General features: G+C 51.2%; 1 protein-coding gene across 2 annotated transcripts in view; it reads left to right on the top strand.

Annotated features, from left to right (window-relative positions):
* UROS (uroporphyrinogen III synthase) overlaps positions 1-19584 on the top strand; it is a 33406-nt gene extending 13822 nt beyond the window's left edge. Inside the window, exons 2-10 of one of the 2 annotated variants that reach the window (XM_068548754.1) lie at positions 923-1011; positions 1191-1274; positions 2907-3003; positions 5858-5932; positions 7388-7462; positions 12180-12260; positions 13101-13186; positions 14127-14225; positions 19150-19584. In XM_068548754.1, the coding sequence (XP_068404855.1) occupies positions 949-1011; positions 1191-1274; positions 2907-3003; positions 5858-5932; positions 7388-7462; positions 12180-12260; positions 13101-13186; positions 14127-14225; positions 19150-19284 (795 nt within the window). In that variant the 5' untranslated portion in view covers positions 923-948 and the 3' untranslated portion in view covers positions 19285-19584. The remainder of the gene's footprint in view (positions 1-922; positions 1012-1190; positions 1275-2906; positions 3004-5857; positions 5933-7387; positions 7463-12179; positions 12261-13100; positions 13187-14126; positions 14226-19149) is intronic. The other variant, XM_068548755.1, reaches the window with a different exon arrangement.
* The last annotated feature ends 4319 nt before the right edge of the window (positions 19585-23903 follow it).

The raw sequence follows: 23903 nt of genomic DNA, 5'->3' as shown, positions 1-23903 counted from the left end.
GCAACTCGTAGTTAAATAAGTTCTGGGTGGGTGGGGGGGTAGGGGGCGGGGATCTAACGCACAGCATAGTGATTATAGTCGACAATACTGTATTATAAACTTCAAAGGTGCTAAGAGACTAGATATTAATTGTTCACACCACAAAAAAGAAATAATTATGTGAGGTGATGGAGGTGTTAGCTAATGCTACGGTGGTAATCATATTGCAACATACAAATGTATTAAATCACATTGTACACCTTAAACTTACACAATGTTATATGTCAATTAAAAAAAAAAAGAATACCAGGATGAATATCTTTATGTTAATCTTTGCACACATTTATGAGTGTCACCTTAGAATTTATTCTTGGAAGTGAAATTATAGGAAGAAGGGGTATGAAGTATATAAGCCTTTTGATAAATATCAACCAACTGGTTTCTGGGTTGTTAGAAAATTTTTGAAAAATTCTCTCATGATGCTCGACCACATTTATAAAACATCATTTGAGAAATAGAAGAGTCAGTATAGTCATTTCCTAAAGAGCTTATGAGCAACTGAGTGTATTTATCTTGAAATGGAAGTAATTATTTATTTCCTTAAAATATAAGATGCTCATTTCTATATTTGTTGTAGATACAACCCAGAATTCGCATCAGTTCTCTTCTGTGAACCTTAAATGTTTAACTAGGACACTGCCTTTCCCTAATGGCTTTCATCTGCCTTTCCAAGTGATATCAAGTGCCAGCATGCTGTCCCTGGGCCTTATCGGTGACAGGGTCTTCAGAAGGAACAAGCCCATAAACGCCGTGTCATTGTGTGCCAGGGATAGGCCGCTTCAGCCAGCAGCTGATTACCTGCTTCTGGCGCCCAGGCCAGCTGACGCTGCTTAGGAAGAGCCTTTGAGATCTAATTAAGATCCGTTTCCCTGCTCTGTCACAGCGCCCTGTAGAGACCGCCAGGCAATAATGAAGGTTCTTTTACTGAAAGACCCTAAGGAGGACGACTGTGGCCAGGATCCCTACATCAGGGTAAGTACCTGACGCGCCTGGTCCCTGAGAGCCCAACACTGCCTCGTGATTGCAGTCAAGGGGAGGGTCCATCTGCTAAAACTCTGAGGAACTGGCACAGAGTAAGTTGTGAAATAGGACCTTTTCCTTATTTCCCAAACAACCCTGGCCAATTCAAAACTATATTCTTTTACCTGCAGGAATTAGGATTATATGGACTCGAAGCCACTTTGATCCCTGTTTTATCATTTGAGTTTTTGTCTGTTCCCAGTTTTTCGGAGAAGGTAAGATTCATCAGTGTCTGAGCACCGTCGTTTCTGAATGAGACACGTTTGGTTTCTGTAGAATCCTACAGAATTCTAGGGGAAGGACTCGTTTGCTAGCCCTCATCTCACTACCCAACTGTGAAACAAGGACGGCACGAGCTCACCTGCTCCAGGACGTGGCCGCTACTGGATCCTCAGTCTGAGCCTCTACCAGCGCCCCCAGAAAGCCACCCAACCTGGAGGTGGGCCCGTAAGGAGGCCTGGGAGAGCCAGTCGTGCTGAGGCCCCACGCCTGTGCTGCTCTTGGCCATGCAGACCCTCCACCTCCCTCCTGTCATTCAGTCCACGCCCCTGACCTCAGCAAAGCACCGAACAGCTGTTGTTTTTCCCCAGGTTGGGCAGCGTGGCGGAGTTCTCCAGCAGATAAGAGGGAGAGTTGGGACTGCTTCCATGTATTAGAGCGATAGATATGGCCAGGGACAGTCCCAGGAAAGCCCTCCAAATGCTTCCGATTAAAGATTCAGGGCCCAGCACCCCAGGCCCCATCAATGTGCACCCCGTCACCGGACATCTCCCCAGGGGCACCGTTCTGGACACGTGGGCCCAGAGCCAGGGCGGCTTCATGGGACTGGTGTGCCCAGCCCTGCCCACCGGGCTCCCGGGCCACTGTGAGCATCAGGTGCTCTGCCTGTCAGAGCCTGCCCGTCACTCTGTGGAGGACCTCTCTGCTATCTCCCTTTGCTTTGAGCTGAAGATTGAATTATTCATTCAACAGTTTACTCAGCAAACATTGATTTGGCATCTGCCCTGGGTCTGTGTGCTGTGAGGACTATGTAAGGGACCCACATCGCATGCTCTTCTGTAAGCAGCTTTAACAGGGAACCAGAGCTCATCATTTGAGATCTTTGCTAGGACGCTGTGCTCAGAAGAATACTAGAGTCTCTGTGGGAGCTTCTCCATCACCCCCAGCCAGTTTGTTTCATGAGGGGCTTCCTGAACTCCCTCTCTGAAGCTCCCGTTGGGCAGTGAGCGAGCGCACGGGCTTGGGAATCATAGGGGCGTGTGCTCGAGTCCCGGCTCTGCCCCTCACCTTGGACTAGTTCTTTATCCTCGCCAAGCCTCTGTGTCTTAATCCGTGCGATGCAAATAGTGCCACCCATCTCACAGGGCACTTTCACAGATTCAGTGCAGGATTATGTGTATAACAGCCCAGTGCCCAGCTCAGAAAACGTGTTCAGTAGATTTTATCACCATTTTTATCGTCAAAAACCAGGGTTTCAGCATGGATATCGCTCCTTGAATATTCCAGCTTTCTTATGGATGCAGGTCAAGTCTACCGTCCTGCCTGCACCCCAGCCACACCCAGGCTGCGTCACATTGTCCCTTGGCTCCGTTACACCTGCCACCCTGCATCACACTGGCCTCTCCCTCCCCAAGACTGTGAGCTGCTTGAGGGAAATGCTATGAATTTACCTTATGTCCTTAAAGGCCTAGAGTAGTTCCAGGCGCATAGTAAGCTCTCATGTCTTGAGTGGATGGATGGATGGATGGAATTAGTTTGCCTACTACTAATTGTGAAGCATTTAGAATTCTGGAAAATGTTGAACTTGGCCATCATATAAAGTGCCTTTGCTGTTGTTTGATGTGCAGCTGTCTCACCCTGAAGGTTACGGGGGCCTCATTTTTACCAGCCCCAGAGCAGTGGAAGCAGTGGAGCTGTGTTTGGAGAAAGACAATAAGACCGAAGGTAAGGGTGGGTCTGCTGTGAATGCCACTGGACTTTGCTTTCTCCCATTGGTGATACTAGATTCCAGAAATAGCTGGACTTCAGGTTTGAGAAAGTACAATGACTTTTAGTCAAAAAGTATTTAGGTACCAAGTTACTTCATGTTTGTGGAACCTTTGGAGGGAGCAGAAGATGAAATTCCTTCTTCTAAGCTGTTTCTTAGTGTCCCACACAGAATATGTTACGTGGTAGCCTTCTGACGGGGGTGAGCTCTTCGTGGCACTGTGTCACCAGGAAGCAGGAGACGGTGCTACCTCCTAAACGCCCAGACAGGTGCCGCTGGGAGGGTCTCCATGTGCACCCACCAGGTGGTCACAGTATATGGGCACCAGTCTCTTTCCTCACAGGGACGATGGGAAGGTCCAACAGCACGTGAGAACAGTGTGTGCCGAGCCAGCACTCGATGATGTGACCCCGCTCAGGCCTCCTTCTCGCTTCCTTCCTTCTCTGTCAGGGCCCGGCTCTCAGACTGAACACCACCTTAGTCTGTCCCATCAGACAGCTTTGAGCTAACATGTATGGAGTGCCTGCTGTATACCAGGCTCTATGTTAGCTTGACATTCACGATTTCATTCAACCCTGGACCAGCCAGAGGCTCACCTACCATGGTCCTCATTTTACAGATAAGAACGCTGAGGCCTGGGGAGAGTCAGCACCTGTCCAAGGCCCTGGAGCCAGTCTGTCAGGCCGGACCAGCTCCAGTTTTACTAACAGGTGGAGGCAGCGGGGCGGGTGGTTACCAAAGGGCTTTGCGGCCAGTTAGGCCTGGCCTCAGATGGCCATTCTGACCTTGGCGGCTTCCTTGACCTCGCTGAGCCTCAGTTTCCTTGTTTGTAAAGTGGGCACAATAATACTTGCATCCCAGGATCGTCACTTCTACTACTAGTTAGAGCTTCTCTAGGGCCTACTCTGTGCCAGACCGGGCCCTAGATGCTTTATCCCTGAGGTAGGTATGATTAGTATCCCCACCTGACAAATGAGGAGCCTGTAGAGCAGAGGGCATGAAACCCTCCAAGACCACGCGGTCTCTAAGTCACAGGTCTATGATTCCAGCTGCGGAGTCTGAGTCCCAGAGTGAAGCATTCAGGACATCGCCTGGTGCGTGGTGAGCACTGAGTAGGTGACAGTGCAGAGTGGTCATTATGTGCTCTCTTTACAGTTAGTTAGGCTTTCACCATAGCCAGAAAAATCACCACCTCGGTGATTTCACATACACAGGTACCTCCCGTTGAGGAGAAAGTCTAACGCTTTTCTTAGGGATGAGGACTTGTGCTGTCCAATCCACAAGGCAACTCAGAACCGGAAGTACTGTTACTTCCAAAATGGAGAAAGAAGACTCGAGATGGAGAAGCATGTGTATTCTCTCCCAGTGGTGCTTCGGGCGTCTTGGTCTCACAGTTGTGCTTTCCCTTTTGTATGTGTTTTGAGGATGAAGATGATGAAAAAGAAAAAAAACCCAGCATGGACACCATAACTTTTTATAGTGCTTTATAGTTTAAAAAGCATTTTCCCATGCATTTTCATTTTTTCTTTTTTTTTAATTGAAGTATAGTTGATGTACAATATTATATAAGTTACAGGTGTGCAATATAGTCCATACATTTTCTTATTTTGATTGTTACAACAGCTCTATGAATACAGGCAGGAGAGGTGTAGTTAATCCCCATTATCTCGACAGGGTAACAGAGGAGGTGGGTCAGCTGACTTGCCGGGAACGAACCCAAGTTAAGGGGCAGAGCCAGCTCTGAAGCCGGGCATTCTGATTTCACCCAGGGCTTGCTCCAGCTGATATCTACTATGATGCTTGGAGAATGGTTTGTTCACATGCTGTAGATAATGTTTAAATAAATATTATTTACGTTTGTGGGGTAGGAAAGGAAAGAAGGTGAAACTCAGTCTTTTACTGCTTTTTAAAAGGGAATTTCTCGTAGGAGTGTAAAGGGTAGATTAACACTATTGAATTTAAGGGAAAATTATGCTCATAGTCAGATCTTAGGAAGGAAGAACTAATGTTTCCTTATCTTCTAAAAGGATGTTGAATGCCAAGTGGCCTTGTGATACATTTATACTATCCATTTTCTCTTGGTTTTTCTTTAATCCATATTTAAAGATGTTTATTTTTTTGTCATAAAATGATAGTGTTCTCTATTAAATTGTGTTTGTTTATGAACCTGTAATTTATTCTCTTCTTTGACCTAATAGATAGATGAGCCTTCCCATCTGAGATGACAGTTTCTTGACTGCTTTCAGATTTATATCCCAAATAAAACCAGTCATATTGCTTTATTAGACATTTAAGTTGCCTCTTTTTCACGACCAGTAATTTTTTCTTTAAAAGTCTAGATGCTGGGGGGACATCCCTGGCTGTCTAGTGTTTAGGACTCAGCGCTTTCACTGCCATGGCCCCGGGTTCAGTCCCTTGCTAAGATCCTGCAAGCTGCATGGCACGCCCCCCAAAAAAAAGAAAAAAGTCTAGATTTTTTAATTTTAATATTACCATGCAAATTAATTCTTCAAGTTATGTTTACTAGTATACATTAAAAATGCTTCTAGTGCAACTGTGGAAATGATTTAATACTTAATGCCTTCAATAAGGAAGGCATATTGAAACATTTGCCAAAGTGATTTAAAAATTTGCCTGCAGAATATGAACAGAATATAAAAATGGATTTTAGTTTGAGATGCTGTTTTTTATATTTGGTTATTAATAATTTGCCTTGCTCACAAGTTTTTTAGGATGAACAGACAGCCTTGGGCAGCAGTCCAAATGGCCACTTTGGTATTTGCAACTCACATCAAATTTCATGTTTTACAGTCTGGAGAAAGTCTCTGAAAGAAAAATGGAATGCTAAGTCAGTGTATGTGGTGGGAAATGCTACTGCTTCTCTAGGTAAGCAGTCAAGGTACAAATAAAACACCAAAGAATGACTGTGATATTGTGATTATAATAAGAAATATATATTTGGTCTTTGTCCCTGTTCCTGGCACAGAGCTCCTAAGACCCTTGGAATTTCCTGAGTGATAAAAAAGATAGGGTGTATTTTGTTATTCATAACAAACCTCTTTCAACTCCCCCTGAGTTGACTTTAATGGGGTGACTTTTGGAAAGCCCCTTAAATTGGGGGCGAGTTGCCATGGGAACCGGTCCTCCGATTAGAGTAGGAACTTTCAGCCTCATGCCCTCCCTGCCTCCTACTTCCAGGGAGAAGACATCGGCCGGAGGTTGAATTAATCACCAGTGACCAATGATTTAATCAATCGTGCCTATGTGTGAAGCCGCCATAAAAATCCAGAAGGGCAGTAATACGGAGGGTGCTGGGAGGCTGGAGCCAGGAGAGGGCATGGAAGCCCAGGCCCTCCCCCCATACCTGCCTGATGCATCTCTTCCCTCTGGCTGTTAATTTGCACCCTTTGAAATATCCTTTGTAATAAATCTGCAGTACTTAGTAAACCATCTTCCTGAGTTCTGTGAGCTGTTCTAGCAAATGATCCAACCCAAGGAGTGGGTTGTGAGAACCTCCGACTTAGAGCTGGTCAGTCAGAAGCACAAGCAGAGACCTGGGTCTGAAGTGGGAGCAGTTTGTGGGACTGGGCCCTCCATCCTCGGGATTTGACGCTACCTCCCGGTAGAGAGTGTCAGACTTGAGTCCACTTGTAGGACACCCAGCTGAGAACTGGAGGATTGCCTGGTGTGGAAAACCCACACATTGGGTAACCAGAGTGCAGAGGTGTGGTGATGAGAGCAGAGGAGAGAAGGAAAAGAGGAGGTTTCCTTCCACACTGACTTAGCTTTGTTCATTGGACACTGTAGTTCAGGTTAAAACGTGATTTTTTTTCCTTATTAAATTTACAAAAAGTAATTAATTAGTTAACTATATAATGCTGCTGATAAGGGTGCGGTGAAACAAATGTATTCAAATATTGCTAAATGGCATTGAAAATTGGTTTACCTCTTTTGAGAAGTACTTGGTCGGCATGTATTCAAAAGCTTTGCCAAAATAGTTGTACCCTTCGGCCCACTAATCCCTTTTCTGGTAATCTGTCCAAGCTATTTTGAAGAAAACTTACAGAGAAGTTGTAAATACAAGGCAAAGAACAATTTTTCCTGAGCCTTTTGAGACTAAGTTGCTGATAACGATGCTTCACCATCCGCAGCCACAGGTCTAGGGAGGGCGGGGCTGGGACCCAGCTCCCTCTCACCTCCCTACACCAGCTTCCAAGGGGAGACTTGCTCCATGTCATTTGCAAAGCATGTGCCTTTGTCTTTGCACATTTAAAAAATGACACAGGAACAGGACTTTAATAACCATGTAAAGAAACATATTCTGTTGTTGTTGTTTTCCAGTGAATAAAATTGGCCTGCATACAGAAGGAGAAAACTGTGGAAATGCAGAAAAGCTTGCAGAGTACATTTGTTCTAGTAAGTAGAACAAGGTCGCCCCAAATGAAGCCCATTTATTTTTGTTGGTTGGTCTCACAGCCAGCACCTCGGGAAAGGGCCACGTCCTCGGTGCCTTCTCGGTGACGATGGTGATGGCGTGGCTGGTGAGACCGTGGCTGCCTTGTACCTGCATCTGTCTGTGCTGGTCTGAGATCCAGCCTACTGCCCTCCACCCCCTCCACCCAAGGACTTGAGGCAACTTGAACATGACACAGAATAAAAGGGTCGGAGACAAAACCAGAAGCAAGACCCTGTGCAGGGGCTGTAAGGGGAGAGGAAGCAGCAGAAGCTGCCGGCACCGTCCCTCCGTCTGCCGGCTCCCCGCCCTCCTGGTGGGAGTCTCTTCCCTCCCCCAAATTCCTAATTCCCTCCCCCAAAGCCCGCTCCCCCTAAAGAGCCCACTCACCCCCCCCCCCATAAGCTCATCACTGGGCAGCGTATGGGCTGAGACTTAAAATGGCAAGGGTTCTGGGGATGCTTGTATTTAAATAAGGATTAAGCTTTAAATTAATTATGAAATTTTCGGCTTCTGACGAAATATGAGCCAAGATTTTTGGAGCAGAGCTCTCTGAGAGAGAGGACAGAGAGGCTCGATGTGTACGTGTAAGGGAGCCCCACCTCCAAGTTGTGTGTCCCAGCCTCTCCCCTACACGTCTGATCCAACTGCACACACATGCTCTTGTGTCCTTGTCACTTTGGCCCCTCCCTGAGAGATGTGTGACGTGAAAGATGGCATAGAACCAGCTTGCCTTCTGTCACTGAGAGGGAATCGGAGCTTCACTCCTTGGGATCGGGGCTGTGGAACTGTCTATGAGGGGCCAGATACGCCGTCTCTGCAGCCACAGCCTCTGCCCGTCGTAGCCCGAGAGCAGCCGTAGACCGTGGGCTGGGCTCTGACCTGGGGCTGCGGTTTGCAGACCCTTCCTAGAACTTGCTGAGCTAGGAGACAGGGCCGGGTTGGCTGCTGACGCCTGAGGTTTTGCTCCGAGGTGGTCCCGGGAGAGGGGTGTCTTCTCTGCCCCTGGGGTGGTGGTTTCAGGGTGGGCAGGGGGCGAGGACACCTTAACCAGGAATTTGTACGGCTTCTGGGACCGTGGTGCGTGGGTTTGTGTCTGGGCGCGGTGGGTAAGAGCATTTCTCCAGGTAACGACCTCTCAAGTCTTAGGAGGCCTCCTGTCACGAGCCAGTGCTGTTGGTGAAGGTTCTCGAGCTCGTGTGCTTCTGTTGACCCCTAGGAGCTGGACCTGAAAAAGTCCCACATCCTCCACTTCCCCGGGGACCAGGACCCCTGGAGCTCAGGCAGGGGATGGCAGAGGGACTTCCCACGTTCCCAGTTGGCTCTCCTTTTTCCACTTTTCTTTTAAGAATAATTTTATTTCCTCTTTCCTGGGTCACTGTATGCGCTGTGTTAACGTCGAGGACGAGACGTTCCTGGGTGGTCAGCGTGTCCCTGGCACGCCCCTGCCTCGTCTCATCTGGTCCTCACTACCGTCCACTGCAGGCTGCACGGTCCAGTATGGCAGCCAGGAGCCGCATGTGCCTATTTAAATTTAAATTAATCGAAATAAAAAAAATAAAAATGTGGTTCCCCCGTCACACCAGGCACAGGCCACAGCTCAGCCGTCACTGGCGGCTCAGGCACCCCAGGGACAGCCCAGGGGCACCCAGCATCACCCAGCGCTCTTTTCGACGGTGCTGTTGTCCAGGCTACGGGGACCGAGTGACCATCCAAGGTCCCAGAGCTGTGAGGGGACAGGCCGGAGGGCAGACTCCACACGGCACGGCCAGTGTTCACCCCATGGGTCCTAATGAATCTTCAGTTCGCACTTGGAATAACATCCAAATAAGAGTCCATCTTGACTGCTGGCGAGGACGTTCACCTTGGTTTTACCCAGGCGTTCATGATTTTCTCCCCCAATCAACTCTGAAGCTTGATTTTTAATAGCCAAGAATCTACGTCCAGTGCTTGGAGTAAACAGGCCAGTTCATAGTTATTGCTAATTTATTTTACTTAAACACTTATTTATTCTGTGACAGGCACTGTTATAAGTGCTTAAAGCTATTACCTCATTTAATCTGAAAGCTCGTCATTCTGACAGACAGTTCTTCCCTCCTGGGATATCTCCGCTAAGGGAAAAGAAAGTATCAATACAAGTTAAGTGGTCCAAGGTAGAAGACAATTTCAACATTTTGAGAGAAAGCAGAGGAGGGGGAGGGTGTCAGAGGCAGACAGATTGTGCGGGTTATTTGAACTGTCCCCCTGGACTTGCGCTGACTGACCAAGGGCTCGTCCCTGCAGCCTCGCCCACTTGCTGGGCTCTCCTTCCGTCCCCCAGTCAGTCTCGTGGTCCTAATTACCTACGTTAAGTGCCCACCGCCTGCATGACTGGACCCTCCCTCGCAGCAGGCCTGAGAGGGCGCGGTCATCGCAGGCCTGGAAGGTGCGAGAGTTTCACAGACTCGCACATCTCCTCCAGCGAAATGACATTTACACGCTCGGTCTAGTTCTTAATCACCAGCAGTGACTGTTTGCAGAGCCCCCGCCCCCGCTGCGTAACGTCCTCTTAGGCCTTTCAGCACAGCTGCTGTCCTCAGCCCGACAGCCCAGCGGGCCAGGCCCCCTTCCCGTTAAAGGAACACAGAGCAGAGCGTCTGAGCCCCGTGGCTCACCATCCCGCGTCGGGTTAGACCCCTGCCGGGCCCCTGTCGCCCCCTGTCGTCCCCTGTCGTCCTGGGGACACCCCACCTCTCACCCCTGTGTAATCAACCGGCTTTTACATTGGCCTATTTAGCTTTGGCCTGTTTGGGTTAAAAATCAGTAAGCAGTGAGCTCATCCCAAAAAAGAAATTTTTTTTAAATAATGAATCATTTATTTTCCATAAACGATCTTATGACAAACAGGAAGGGTTGGGTGGTTGAGCTTGGCCGTTTTTGGAGATGCTGTCAGTTTACATGGTGATGAGATGGGCCATAGACGTCCTCATCCACCAGAGGTTGTTTCCCGTAAATGTAACAAGTAATCTGCTACATCTTTCCGTCACGTGAGAGTCCCATGAGGAGTTTTGCTCAGGACACAATCCATTTGGGAGTGCTGATTATTTGCCTTTGACTTCTGGGAGGTTAGCACCCAGGAAGTACAGTCACGGGATGTCTCCCCTCCCCTGCGGCAGGTCTCAACCAGGACATTTTCAGGTTTTCCTCCTTTGTGCTGCTACGGTGGTGCTTTTCCATGAAGCCAGCTGAGCTGGTTGGTCCTGCTCGGCCTGCCTCTCCACCGGGCACTGGGGGTGCAGTGGGAAAAAGACAGATGCCTGCCCTGCACCGGGGTGTGCGTCCAGCTCCCCGTCTCCCTAGTAGTGACCAGCAGTCAGAGCACACAGATGAGCAGCTCAGTGCTCTGCTGCACCCGCAGAAGAGAGGCTGCGAAGGGCCGATTCTGGAATCTTCCGGAAGCCCCTTGCACACCCCTGGGGCTGAGCCTGCAGGAAAAGTAGGCCCTTGGTTTGGCTGCCGGTCCTACAGCTGCCCCACAGCAGGTGCTGGGAAGGGTCTGTGGGAGCCGCTTTGGCCCCTAGGCTCCTGGACACCCCACCCCCCAACACACACACGGACACACAGACACTGGAGGGACGCCTGGGCTCTGGCTCAGAATAGCACCTGGTCATGGCTTTGAAAGTGTGTCACGAGGGGTGGCATCTGTACTGCGTGAAAACATTTCCTCACACTGGAAAAGAGAAAGCGGTGAGCATCTATTATCTACAGTATATTTTAAAGTTTTCCAATTGCTTGTGTTCTTTTATGTCGGTACTGATACTTACAGAGCCGTTTAAATAAAGAAAACACTCGCCGGTTTGTAATTATTGGACAACTTGAAATAAGGACGCCTACAGTCATTCCTGTTGTTTAGCTGGGCCTTCGTGGAGATGGTGCCGGAGGGGGAGAGCTTGGCTTGTTCCTCCCTCTGATTGCAGGCGCCGAAAGGGGATGTGTTCAGAGAGATCTTACGGATGTGGGGAAATGCGTGTTTGTGCCTGACCAGCACTCGCTACGGCTCCTTACATCTGATGGACAGACGGAAGGGGAAAGCGGTCGCTTCCACTAAAGTGCTTTGTTCTCACAGTGCGGAGGAGTCCCATCTGACCGCCCGTCAGTTTTGCCGGGAGGTGGCGTCTCGCATGCTGTCTCCACGGCTCTGCAGAGCGAGGCCTGCGGCTCAGTCTCCCAGGGCGGAGATGCGCGCGGGCGCGAGAGGCTGGGCCCCCACGCGGCCCACCCTCAGCCCTCGGGCTCCTGGCCTGGCGGCCGAGAAGCGTCCTTGCAGCTTGTCTTTGCTGCGGCAGCGGCTGCCGTTTCCTGCCTCCTCACGGCGGGAGCCCAGGCTCCAAACGCCTCCCGGCCCATCCGGGCTCCTCCAGAGGCAGAAACTGTGGCTCCAAGGCCGCCACCAGGCCTGACCTCTAACCTGACTCTGGTCACTGCACTCTAAGTGGTGACCGCTGCCTGGAGCCACCACGACGGGCGGGGGTTAGGGAGCAGGGGTGACAGCAGCCCCGGGCTTGTGGATGTTAGCTGTCTACGCGCTGTTGCCCACGTGACCCCCGTGAGCTTCCTCCCGCTCACGGTGCTGGAGCCAAAGACGCAGGGCAGGGCCCGGGGCTGCCCCTCCATCTACAAAGTCTGCCTGTTTATCCGCAGGGGAGTCGTCAGCACTGCCTCTTCTGTTTCCCTGTGGAACCCTCAAAAGAGAAATCCTGCCGAAAATGCTCAAGGACAAAGGTGACTCCCCCGCCTCTCTGGGGTCCACCGAGAGCCTTCGCGGTGGCGGGGTGTCAGCCCTGGGGACCTACAGGGAGAGCAGGCCTGGGATGGACCAGCCAGGCCGGAAGGCGGGCGCCCCTCACGTTAGGTGCGGGGTGCAGGCCTCCCTCCTGCTTCAGATCCGCTCCCGTCCACCCGCTCAGCTCAGCTGGGAGCATGCAGAGGGGCACGGAGCCTTCCCCAGGAGGACGGGTGGGCAGTGGCGTGGTGGCGACCCCGGGGCGGGCACGTGTGGAAACCAGTCCAAGGCGGGAGCTGATCTCATCACGCACTCAAAGCAGCGTCCGCCAGCCCGGCCAACCTAGGCTCGCTCCAACTCCATCCCCCCGGGCTCCATCCCAAGGTGCCAGGGACCAAGGTATCCAGGACCTAGAAGGCTCGTGGCTTCAGCCCCCAGGCTGGTAAAACCCCCTCCAAGCTCTGCCTGCAGCCCTGGCCCTCAGTGTGGGATTCCACACGGACAGCATCCATGGGGGAGCGTCCAGGGCCAATCCTGTGGGCAACCCACGCAAACACGGGAACAAAAGGCGTCCGTGGTATGAAGGAAGGCTGAGTTTTCAGGATCCTCGTCCTTCCTCTGTCATCTCAGCCTCCTCTACCGCCTGAGCCACTCCGCAGTGTTAAGCAGGCTGCAGAGGGCCGGCCAAGTCTGCTGGCACTGAGCCCACACCTCGCAGCTCCCGGCGGCTTGTTCCGGGAGGGTCGTGCAGCACTGGGGGGTCTCCACTACCTGTGCCCCGCAGTGTGGTCCCGGGGCAGTGAAGTCTGTCTCCTGGTTTGTGTCCCGATTGTGTCCAGGGATTCCCGTGGAGAGCTTAACTGTCTACCAGACGATCCCACACCCAGGAATCCAGGGGAACCTCAACAGCTACTATTCCCAGCAGGTGTGTGGGGTTTCCAGGGAACTGGGGCGGGCAGGGCGGAGGGGCGCAAGCCTCCTGACGCTGGTTCTGCCATCCCCAGCTGTGCCACTTTGAGGAGGCCATCTTTTGGCTCCATCTCTGTATCTGGGAAGTAGGAATAGACCTATCCATAAGGTTTTTACGAGGATTAAAGGAGATAATTTATACAAAGCCCTTTGCACAGCCTGGGGTCAACAGTGGCCCTGATGTCATTCTTCATGGTGTGGGGCACTGGTGGAGCTGCAGGGCAGAGGCTGGAGAGGGGCTGGGCCCACACTGGGAAGGCCTTCAGGGCCCACGGGGGAGTCTGGATTGAATTTGGGAGGCCGCGGGAACCTTTGGAGGCTTCAGGCAGAAGGGTGAACGGTTCTTGTTTGGGTTGATCGGGGTTTTCCACATCTGTATCCAGTAAGACGCCTCCCCTTCCTCTCCCAGGACGGGCTTCTGAATGCCTGGCTGGTACTCGGAGACCCTGTTAGCACAAACCAAAGCTTTCAGAAAGGCCAAGAGGGCCAGTCTGTCTGCTGTCTGCTCCATTTCCGGAAGGGACAGGGAGTTGGTGGGGGACCAGGCTGCTGCCTTACTTGATCAGTGCACTTTGGCCGCACAAGCTAGAGGCACTGTCCACTCTCCTGGGCGCTGGGTCCCCGGTGCCTGTGCCCTCTGATCTGGGTGCCTGCAGAGCGACCAAGGAACAGCACCCAGCCTCTCCCATCGCTCCCCTCTCTAAACAGTTCCCGACCTGAACTCCGCCTCCGTGGAGCCCAGAACGCCAGCATCAGTGGGGACCCTCCTGCTGTGAATGTACCTGGGCTGCCTGGGGCTGCTTCCTGGGGCTCTGGGGGTTGATGGTGACGGGGTGGGGAGCATCTCTTTCCTCGGCCCCAAGGCAAGGGGCTGACCTTGTTCTCTCTGCCTGCAGGGCATTCCAGCCAGCATCACGTTTTTCAGTCCCTCTGGCCTGACACACAGTCTCAAGCATATTCAAGAATTATCTGGTGACAACATTGACCAGATTAAGGTGAGGTATTCAGTGGGCTTTTGATCTTTTTCAGATGCTCTTTTTTTTAACTTTTACTCACTAGCCTAGAGTTTCCTTGTGAAGTCAAAGCACTCCTGATCTCACAGACGCCCTGATGGAAGCTCTGTAGAAAAGGCAGGGCTGGACTACCCTGGTGGTCCAGTGGTTAAGACTCTGCACTTCCATTGCAGAGGGCTCGGGTTCGATCCCTGGTCCGGGAAGTTCCACATGCTGCACGGTATGGCCAAAAAAAAAAAAAAAAAAAAGGCAGGGCTTTAGGAGTCCCAGGCCCCTGCTTGCAGCTCAGCAGTGCCACTTCCTGGCTGGTGCTCTTGGACTAGTTACTTAACCTCTCTGAGCCTGTCTCCTCATTTGTAACATGAAGATAATTATCCCTTTGTGGCTTTTATAGACATGTGTATGGTCTTCCCTGATAGGTTAGTCTCAGGATTAGATGAAAGAATTCAGGCAAAGTCCTTAGCTCAGGGCCTGGCACAGGTATTAGCATCCTTTCCCTTTTTTCCCATCTAACTGTCTTGAAATTATTCTAAAAGTGATTCCCCTTTTCACGTCTTTTAATTCAAAGGATTTCCATTCGCACTCTCTAGGGACTATTTGTTAGGAGTCTACAAGTAGTCACAGCCCTGTGGTGCCTGGGATGGGGATGATCTCAAAGGGCTCAAGGGGGACTGAGGAGGGGGCGCGGGTATGACTGGGAGCGCCCAGGACAGGCCGCTAGCATCGCGGGCACTCACACAGCCAGCAGTGAAGGCCCTTACCTTTCATGACAGGTGCGGCTCCCAGCACCCCTGGGGGGTCAGGACTGTCTCAGTTGTATAGACACTGCCGGCCCCTCCCTCCTCCCCGGCTGGCATGCTCACTCCGGTCGGTGCCCAGAGACGGAGCACGGGCATCAGCACAGGGCTGTCCGGGGCACTGTCTGCAGCCCGGGTCCAGCCCTGCAGGCAGGCTCCGCGGGCCCGGCCAGGCCCGTGGTGGGGAGGCCGAGAGCGGAGCTCTCCAGACGCCCTCTCTCCTGTGACCAGACGATTTCAGAGGGAATAAAAGGCTCACGGGGAAAAGTCATCTTGTGACCAAACTGCTTCTCCTGAAATTGTCTGCTGTTTGCTGGTTCCCAATCTCAGGGAGTTTCTTTCTTTCTTTTTTTTTTTTTTTTAAACATCTTTATTGGAGTATAATTGCTTTACATTGTTGTGTTAGTTTCTGCTGTATAATAAAGTGAATCAGCTATACATATACATATGTCCCCATATCTCCTCCCTCTTGTGTCTCCCTCCCACCCTCCCTATCCCACCCCTCTAGGTGGTCACAGAGCACCGAGCTGATCTCCCTGTGCTATGCGGCTGCTTCCCACTAGCTATCTGTTTTACATTTGGGAGTGTATATATGTCCATGTCACTCTCTCACTTCGTCCCAGCTTACCCTTCCCCATCCCCGCATCCTCAAGTCCATTCTCTACGTCTGTGTCTTTATTCCTGTCCTGCCCCTAGGTTCTTCAGAACCTTTTTTTTTTTTTTTTTAGATTCCATATATATGTGTTAGCATGCGGTATTTGTTTTTCTCTTTCTGACTTACTTCACTCTGTGTGACAGACTCTAGGTCCATCCACCTCACTACACATAACTCAATTTCGTTTCTTTTTATGGCTGAGTAATATTCCATTGTATATATGTGCCACATCTTCTTTATCCATTCATCTGTTGATGGACACTTAGGTTGCTTCCATGTCCTGGCTATTGTAAATAGAGCTGCAACGAACACTGTGGTACATAACTCTTTTTGAATTATGTTTTTCTCAGCGTATATGCCCAGTAGTGGGATTGCTGGGTCATATGGTGGTTCTATTTTTAGTTTTTTAAGGAACCTCCATACTGTTCTCCATAATGGCTGTATCAGTTTACATTCCTACCAACAGTGCAAGAGGGTTCCCTTTTCTCCACACCCTCTCCAGCATTTATTGTTTATAGGTTTTTCGATGATGGCCATTCTGACTGGTGTGAGGTGATATACCTCATTGAGTTTTGATTTGCATTTCTCTAATGATTAGTGATGTTGAGCATCCTTTCATGTGTTTGTTGGCAATCTGTATCTCTTCTTTGGAGAAATGTCTATTTAGGTCTTCTGACCATTTTTGGATTGGGTTGTTTGTTTTTGTGATAATTAAGCTGCATGTAAATTTTGGAGATTAATCCTTTGTCAGTTGCTTCATTTGCAAATATTTTCTCCCATTCTGAAGGTTGTCTTTTTGTCTTGTTTATGGTTTCCTTTGCTATGCAAAAGCTTTTAAGTTTCATTAGGTCCCATTTGTTTATTTTTGTTTTTATTTCCATTTCTCTAGGAGGTGGGTCAAAAAGGATATTGCTGTGATTTATGGGATAGAGTGTTCTTCCTATGTTTTCCTCTAAGAGTTTTATAGCGTCTGGCCTTACATTTAGGTCTTTAATCCATTTTGAGTTTATATTTGTGTATGGTGTTAGGGAGTGTTCTAATTTCATTCTTTTACATGTAGCTGTCCAGTTTTCCCCCAAGCTACAGTAATCAAGACAGTATGGTACTGGCACAAAAACAGAAATATCGATCAACAGAACAGGATAGAAAGCCCAGAGATAAACCCACGAACATATGGTCACCTTATCTTTGATAAAGGAGGCAAGAATATAAAATGGAGAAAAGACCACCTTTCTTTCCTTTTTAATGTTTCTTTTTTAAAAAAACAGCTTTTTTTTTTTTTGGCCACGCTGCACGGCTTTGTGGGATTTTAGTTCCCCAACGAGGGAGCGAACCCAGGCCCTCAGCAGTGGGAGCGCAGAGTTCTAACCACTGGACCACCAGGGAATTCCCTAAAAAATAGCTTTATTGAGATATAATTCATGTACGATAAAACTCACTTTTTATGAATTGCATATGTACCCTTTTAAAGTGTACAATTCAGTGGTTTTTAGTAAATTCACAGAGGCATGCCACCATCACCCTCTCGGTCCAGAACATTTCAGAGCCACGAAAGAAATTGCATATCCATTAGAGTCACTCCCCAACCCCCTAGCAACCACTAATCCAATCTCTGTCTCTGTGGATCTACCTATTCTGGACTTTTCATATAAATGGAATCATACCGTATATAGCCTTTCGAGACTGGCTTCTTTCACTTAGCATAATGGTTTCAGGGTTTACCCATATCGTCATGTGTCAGTACTTCATTCCTCTGTATTGCCAGGTAACAGTCCATTCTATGAATATACCAGAAGTAGTTTCTTGTTGTGGTTTTGGTTTGGATTCCCCTAATGGCTAGTGATGTTGAGCATCTTTTCATGTGCTGTTGGCCATTTTTATATCTTCTTTAGAGAAATGTCTGTTCACATCCTTGCCACTTTTTAACTAGGTTGCCTTTTTGTTCAGTTGTAAGAGTTCTTTTTTCTGGATACAAGTCCCTTATCAGATATGTGATTTGCAAAAACGTTCTCCCATTCTGTGAGTTGTCTTTTCACTTTTTTCACGGTGTTCTTTGAGGCACAGAAGTTTTCTTTATCTAGTTTTTATTTTATTATTTGTACTTTTCGTCATGTATCTAAGAAAACATTGCCTAATGCAAGGTCATGAAGATTCACTCCTATGTTTTCTTCTAGTTCTATGGTTTTAGCTCTTCCATTTAGGCCTTTGATCCATTTGGAGTTAATTTTTGTACATGATGTGAGGTGGGGGTCCAGCTTCATGTTTTTCCTCGGGGAGTTTCTTGAGGGCTGGCTGCTTCATGGGGGGGAGCGTGGGAGCCACAGGAGCCCGAGCTTCTGTGAGACAGCAGCCTCTTCCTCTCATTCCCACACGCCCTGGGGAGGAGTGTGAGGCCACAGCGTCCTGAGGTTGTGCAAGGGCGGTATCTTGTTCGCACTACCGCCAGCCTGGCTGGGGAGGGCGGTGAAGGGGGTGCTGGGCAGGGGCTGCCATTGTCGGGGGCTCACCTTCACAGACCACTCCCAGGCGGGTCCATGTCCGCGGTGTTAGTCCAGAGGTGGGTGGGGATGAGCACATTCTCTCTGCCAGAAGCTGTCGATCTGCTCAGTTCAGCCCTGCTCTGGCAACTGAGAGGCAGGGTAATTGTGCCCCTTTCACAGATGAGGAAACCGAGGATCAAAAAGGCCAAGTGATTTGTAATGACAGCTAGCAAGGGCCAGAGTCACAACGAAAAATCCTGTTCAGCCCAAAGTGAGGCTCTGGATGGGACCATCAGACACAAGCTTGTTTGGAGAGGGGCGTCCTGCTGACGAGGCCCAGGCCGTTGGAGCTTCTAATCTGGGATAACATAACGATGGTCCTACAGGTAGCAGCCACTGATGGTCACTGGGCGTTTGTCTGTGCCAGGCACGGGGCCATGCGAGTGGTTACACGCATTGCTCATCTACTCCTCAGAGCAGCCTGATGAGGAAACCTCTTAACCTTTCTGCTTCACGGAGGAGGGGACGGAGGCCCAGAGAGTGTGGGTCACTTGCTGAGGCCACCGTCCTGTGGAGCTGCGATGTGAACCCGACCCTCTGGCTCCGGGCCCTGGTGCTGACTGCTCTGCTTTCCTAGGGCCCAGCCACCGCCCCATGCGGCACGCAGAGCCCTTTTCAGACTTTGTTCTGTGCTCCGCCCGGCCCCGCCCGTGGCAGGCGCTGATTGATTCCAGGCCTCTCCTGCCCCGCGCCCGGGCCGCAGGGCTAGCGAGAGCTGCTCAGGCCGATGGTGAGGCTGTAAAGAGACGAAGGCTTTTTGCAGGCGGTAGAGCTGGGTTCACTTCAGGAGGTGTCATCTCGTTTATAAGCTCTCACATGAGGGAAGAGCGATCTCCTAACAGACAGGAGGCAACAGGCCCTGCTCCCATCGCGCCCTGCTGGTGCACTGAGGCCCCTCTGTCTTCTCCCTGCAGTTCGTGGCCATTGGGCCCACCACAGCCCACGCCCTGGCCGCGCAGGGCCTGCCCGTGAGCTGCACCGCAGAGAGCCCCACGCCGCGAGCCCTGGCCGCGGGCATCAGGACGGCGCTCCAGCCCCACGGATGCTGAGTCGGAGGCCCCGGCGCCCTCCCTGGGCGGAGCTGCCCCTGTGGGCCCAGGGCCAGGTGCTACCGCGTCCCGGGGGAGCCGGGCATCGGGCAGGGGCTCCCGGGAAACCGCCCCACCTCACACTCCTGCCCCGCGCCCGGGGGAACCGCCGCCAACACCGAGGCTGGGCCGGGACCCGGGGCCGCGTCAGGCCCACGTGCGCCTGACGTCCCTTCGTGGAGTCCAGCTCGGACCCCCGCCTGGCGCACGCGGCTCCTCTGGCAGCAGGAAGGAGACCAAATAAAGTGCACTGGCCACTCATGCTGACTGTGCCTTGTTATTTGCTGTCTGTGGTTTCAGTGCAAAGCTGTGTTTGGTGCCCACGTTCTGAGAACTGACAAACCTGGTATGAATAATAAAGTCTGCTGTGTGTGAAGGAGTTTTATTCATCTTACAGAAGGACCTCGAAATTCCTGCTTTGTGGACAATTGTAATTCGAATACAGAGAGGCTTTCTTTCCCTCAGAGACAGAAAAACCGCGTCAGTCAGCCGGGCTTCCCAGAGGCTGGGGAGGCTGATTTACTTCGAGGGGCTCCTGTGCAGATGCAGGGCCTGCAGGGGGGTTTCGGGAATCCGTCCCCGAACTTTATTCCCATTTTTATAATCTTGGCCTGGTTTCTGAGCTGGGTTGAATGAAAGCCGTGTCTGCCTGTCAGTCACGTGAGCTTGTGGTAGGAAAGACCCCTGTGCTCCCCACACGCGGCAGGTCCCGCTGGAAGGCGTTTTCTATTGAGCGACTCCAGCCCCGTGCAGGGGCTTTGCCTCTCCGATGTCCATTCCAGTTAACAGCCCTCGGGTGTGGATGTCACTAGTATTCCCATTTCTCTGGTGAAGAAAAGGAGACTCAAGAAGTTAAGTGACAGCTAGTGAGTGACAGAACCAGGATGAATTAGAAGGGGTTTGTGGACTCAGCACGTAGACCAGGACCGGTGACGTTCATACACCACCTCGCGTCAGATGGACATTAGCTCGAGGGGGGCGGGGGCGTCTGGTTCCTTACATGGGGGGAGGGGAGGGGTGTGACCAGGGGTCGGGCTGCAGGGCTGCCTTAGGCGGTCTGCCCACCACTCTGGTGGTGCTGAGTGCAGGGGGCATGCGCAGTGCCCTGTTTTTTGCTCCCGGCTCTTCAGAAGTTGCAGTTGGGTTTTTGGGGTCTTTTTGTATCTTGTTGCCCAGAATTCGCCCCAACTGCTCATGCACGCAGTTATTTTTAGTCCCTGATAGTTTCTTTGTATTTTGTTGCTCAAGGAGATGTTTGTCCAGGTGCAAGCACTGCAGCAAAGGGTCCCAGGGCCCAGGTCCCAGCCTGTCTCGGTCCCATAAAAGACTATCCTGTGGGGTCGATGATGCCCGGACTGGGTGAGCCGGTCCCCTGATCACATGCTTGGGGGTCAGAGCAAGGTTAAGTTGCTATAGAAACAGCGGTTTCTGTACTTTTGGCTAAGGCAGAGTAGCAAGCACAAACCTTTAGGATTATGAGCAGAACTGAAAATTATAAAGCTGTGTATAAAAATCCTTTTAATAATGCTGAACCACGGGAGTCTGCTTTGTTACTAAGCGCAACGAACATAGTTTTCCTTTCCTTTTTAATTTTTTCCTTTTCTTTGCATTATTCTCAAGGATTGAAGCCACTGCCATGGCCTCAGAGCCCTTCTGAGAGCAGAGGCGTGGATGGCGCAGGAAGCAGAAGGGAATCTGTTCTGACCCGGGGCGGAGCCCCGTGCGCGCCTCACTGCGTCACTGAATACGTGCAGGACCGAGGGCCGGGAGGGGGAGGCTTATCCTCTCCAGTAGAAAACAAAGGTAGCATTGGAGCACAATGGTTACAAACAACCATCTCAGGGCTCTGGAATTTGCCCTGAGTCAGACAACAGATGGAGAAGCGTTTACTCTCGAAAGCCCGCTCTTTGGGTCCGACCAGCGGGCGTGGCCTCGTGGCCTAGAGATGCTGCTTATGCCTGTGTACCCACTGCTGGGACCAGCAGCTCTGCCGCCCTCGATCCGGGCAGGAGCAGAAAACCAGGGTGTTTTCAGTGGAAGGTGGTGAACCCCGTAGGAAGAGAATGTGAAAACCTGCAGCGCTGCTAGTCTGAGCTTGTGGTCCCAGCTGGGATGAGCAGCAGACCGTCAGAAATGGAACGGGGACCTCGTGGGGACGGGAGCTCCACAGAAGGACTGGGTTAGCCGATGGGGGGCAGTGCGGTGCAGTGCCGGCCCGACGCAGACCAGGGGGACGCAGGGTGCGGGCCAGAGGGAACTTGTGGGGCGACGGGCGTGTCCTAGAACCGATCGTGGCGTTGGTCGCACAGGGAGGCCATTTGTCCCGGAGGACTGCGTAAAATAATTTGGAGGGCACTGCGTTATACACACGTTTTTCTCTGTAATATCAAAGTGAGATAGGTTAGACCACGAATCAGGAACCCTGGCTGCACGTGAGAACCACGTGACGCGCTTCGGCAAAGGGCGCTGCTTCGCCCACCCCCATTCTACTTAATTGTTTCCTAGGGCAAAGCCCAAGCAGCAGGCGTTTTAGAAGCCCTCCAGGTGGTTCTCATCTGCAACCACGTTTGAAAACCGTCACACCTGGCCAGGGTGCAGTCCCTGGTGGCGTCTAGAAGCCGGAGAAGTACGAAACAGGCGCTGAGCAGTGGAGGAGACGAGAAACCCGGCTGGAGGCGGGCGGGGAGACAAAGGTGAGAAAGGGTGCGTGGGCTGCAGCAGAGGGGCCGCATCACCCCACGGGGGCAGGGGCGGGAGGAGGCTCAGGGAGGGTGAGAGCGGGGCTGGGCACAGGCGACAAGGAGTTGCTACATGTCTTTCATCCGCGTGGCAGCCTGAAGTGACCTTTTGGAGAGGAGGTGACCAGGGTTTAAGGAGAGGCGGGGCAGATTTGGAAAGATGGAGATCGGTTTGGGATTTGGAAGGGCTGCAGCCGACTCAGTCCATCGGAGGGAGGTGAGCCAGGCATCGAGGGTGCAGGTTTCCTGGCCATCGCTGTGAGTGGGGAACCTGGGCTTTGGCAGCTGGGCTGGTGACTCCTGTTAGCAGTTTAGAACGTGAGGGCTGAGGAGGCAAACATGAGTTTTAAAGTGACTGGGGAAGGACCCCTGGTTCTGCAGATACTGGGACGGCAGAAGGCAGAGTCTCGGTAACTTTCAGCTCGGGAAAGTTAAACCCAGAGAGGCCACACCTGGTTCTGCTCACCCTTTCCCAGAGGCTGACAGTTCCTCCTAAGGCCCCGAGTTACGCTGGTTCGTTGTCTGCGGGCTGGTGGAAGAGAGTGAATGGCAGCCTCAGGACAGCAGCTCGACAGGCACAGGTCCAGCCTGGGAAGGGTTAGCTTTGAGGCCGTGGAGCCGGCATGAGGCACGAGTCCCACACGACCCTGATAGAGCCCCCAGCCCCAAGTTTCCTGTGTCCTTGAAGATCAGAAGGGACAGAACACGAGGTGCGAGAGGACAGATCAGGGAGCAGACGTTGAACAGAGGTGCCGTAGAGGGTTCGCCATATTCTGCGTTCGCTCTTTACATGGGCTCTTGTGCGCCCACCCCAGCCGGTGCCGCAGAGTGTCGGTGCAGGAAGACCTTTGGGAAGAGAGTAAAAAGCATCGTGCGGGAATCTGCGCGCCGAACCAGTGCTGGGCCTCGGGCCCGGGGTGGTCAGCAGTGAGTTGAAGGTGTTCCCTTTGGACCTTATAGCTGAGCTCGTAATTATGGGATGCGTTCTCGGGCGCTGTTCCAAGTTTTAGATGCTTTAACTCATTAGTTACGTGTAATAACTCACTTAACGAGTTAAAATAATGGCTCCATGCCAACTATTATGTTAAATGTTGATGCAATTATGTTAACTGTGAATATGGAAGGTAAAATAAAAACATTGCGATGTATATGGTTTTTTAGAAAATAAACTAGCAGGAAATCATTTTACTAAAAATTCTAATGTGTAACATATTCTTACCAATAAGCAAAATAATGCTATTCAGGATTTACTGCTGTGTCTGAGAGGTTTATCTGGTGCAAAGGTGACGTCAGGTCATGACCCCTGACACCTAATGAGTCTGGGCCATGTGCTGGGAACCTGGGGGTCAGAGACAGCACGGCTCCTGCCCTCAAGGGGCTGCAAACACTGTGAAGGGACAAAGTCAGGAGGCAGCTGAGCTCAGCGGAGCTGGTCTGTACTTCACTCGGCAGGACTGGCTGGGAGGGGGGGGAGTCCACAGCTTCACTCTCCGAGGCTCTGTCACCAGGAGCCTGACAGTGGAGTCCCAGGATGGCCTTCTTCGAAACCGAGTCGCCTGCCTGTTGTGTCAGTGTCATTGACTGTCATATTTTCCTTCAGAGATTTTATTTTAAAAATTAGGTTTCTTTTTTTTTTCTTTAAATCCATTTCTTACAATTGTCAGAGGTTCTTGGCTGGGCAATGGTATCATGTGACTTCAGCCCTCGATTATACCTCTCTGCCCCTCTCCCGAGTCCTTACCCAATCCTTTCCTCCCCAAACATTTTATAAGTGAGAAGGGACGTGGCGCCAGGGCTGACGGGCCTGACCATCAGTGCCTGGTGTGCACCAGCTCCAGGCAG

This window comes from Eschrichtius robustus, chromosome 7, assembly GCF_028021215.1.
Source record: "Eschrichtius robustus isolate mEscRob2 chromosome 7, mEscRob2.pri, whole genome shotgun sequence".
NCBI classification, from domain to species: domain Eukaryota; kingdom Metazoa; phylum Chordata; class Mammalia; order Artiodactyla; family Eschrichtiidae; genus Eschrichtius; species Eschrichtius robustus.
This window is presented reverse-complemented; position numbering and strand designations above follow the sequence as displayed.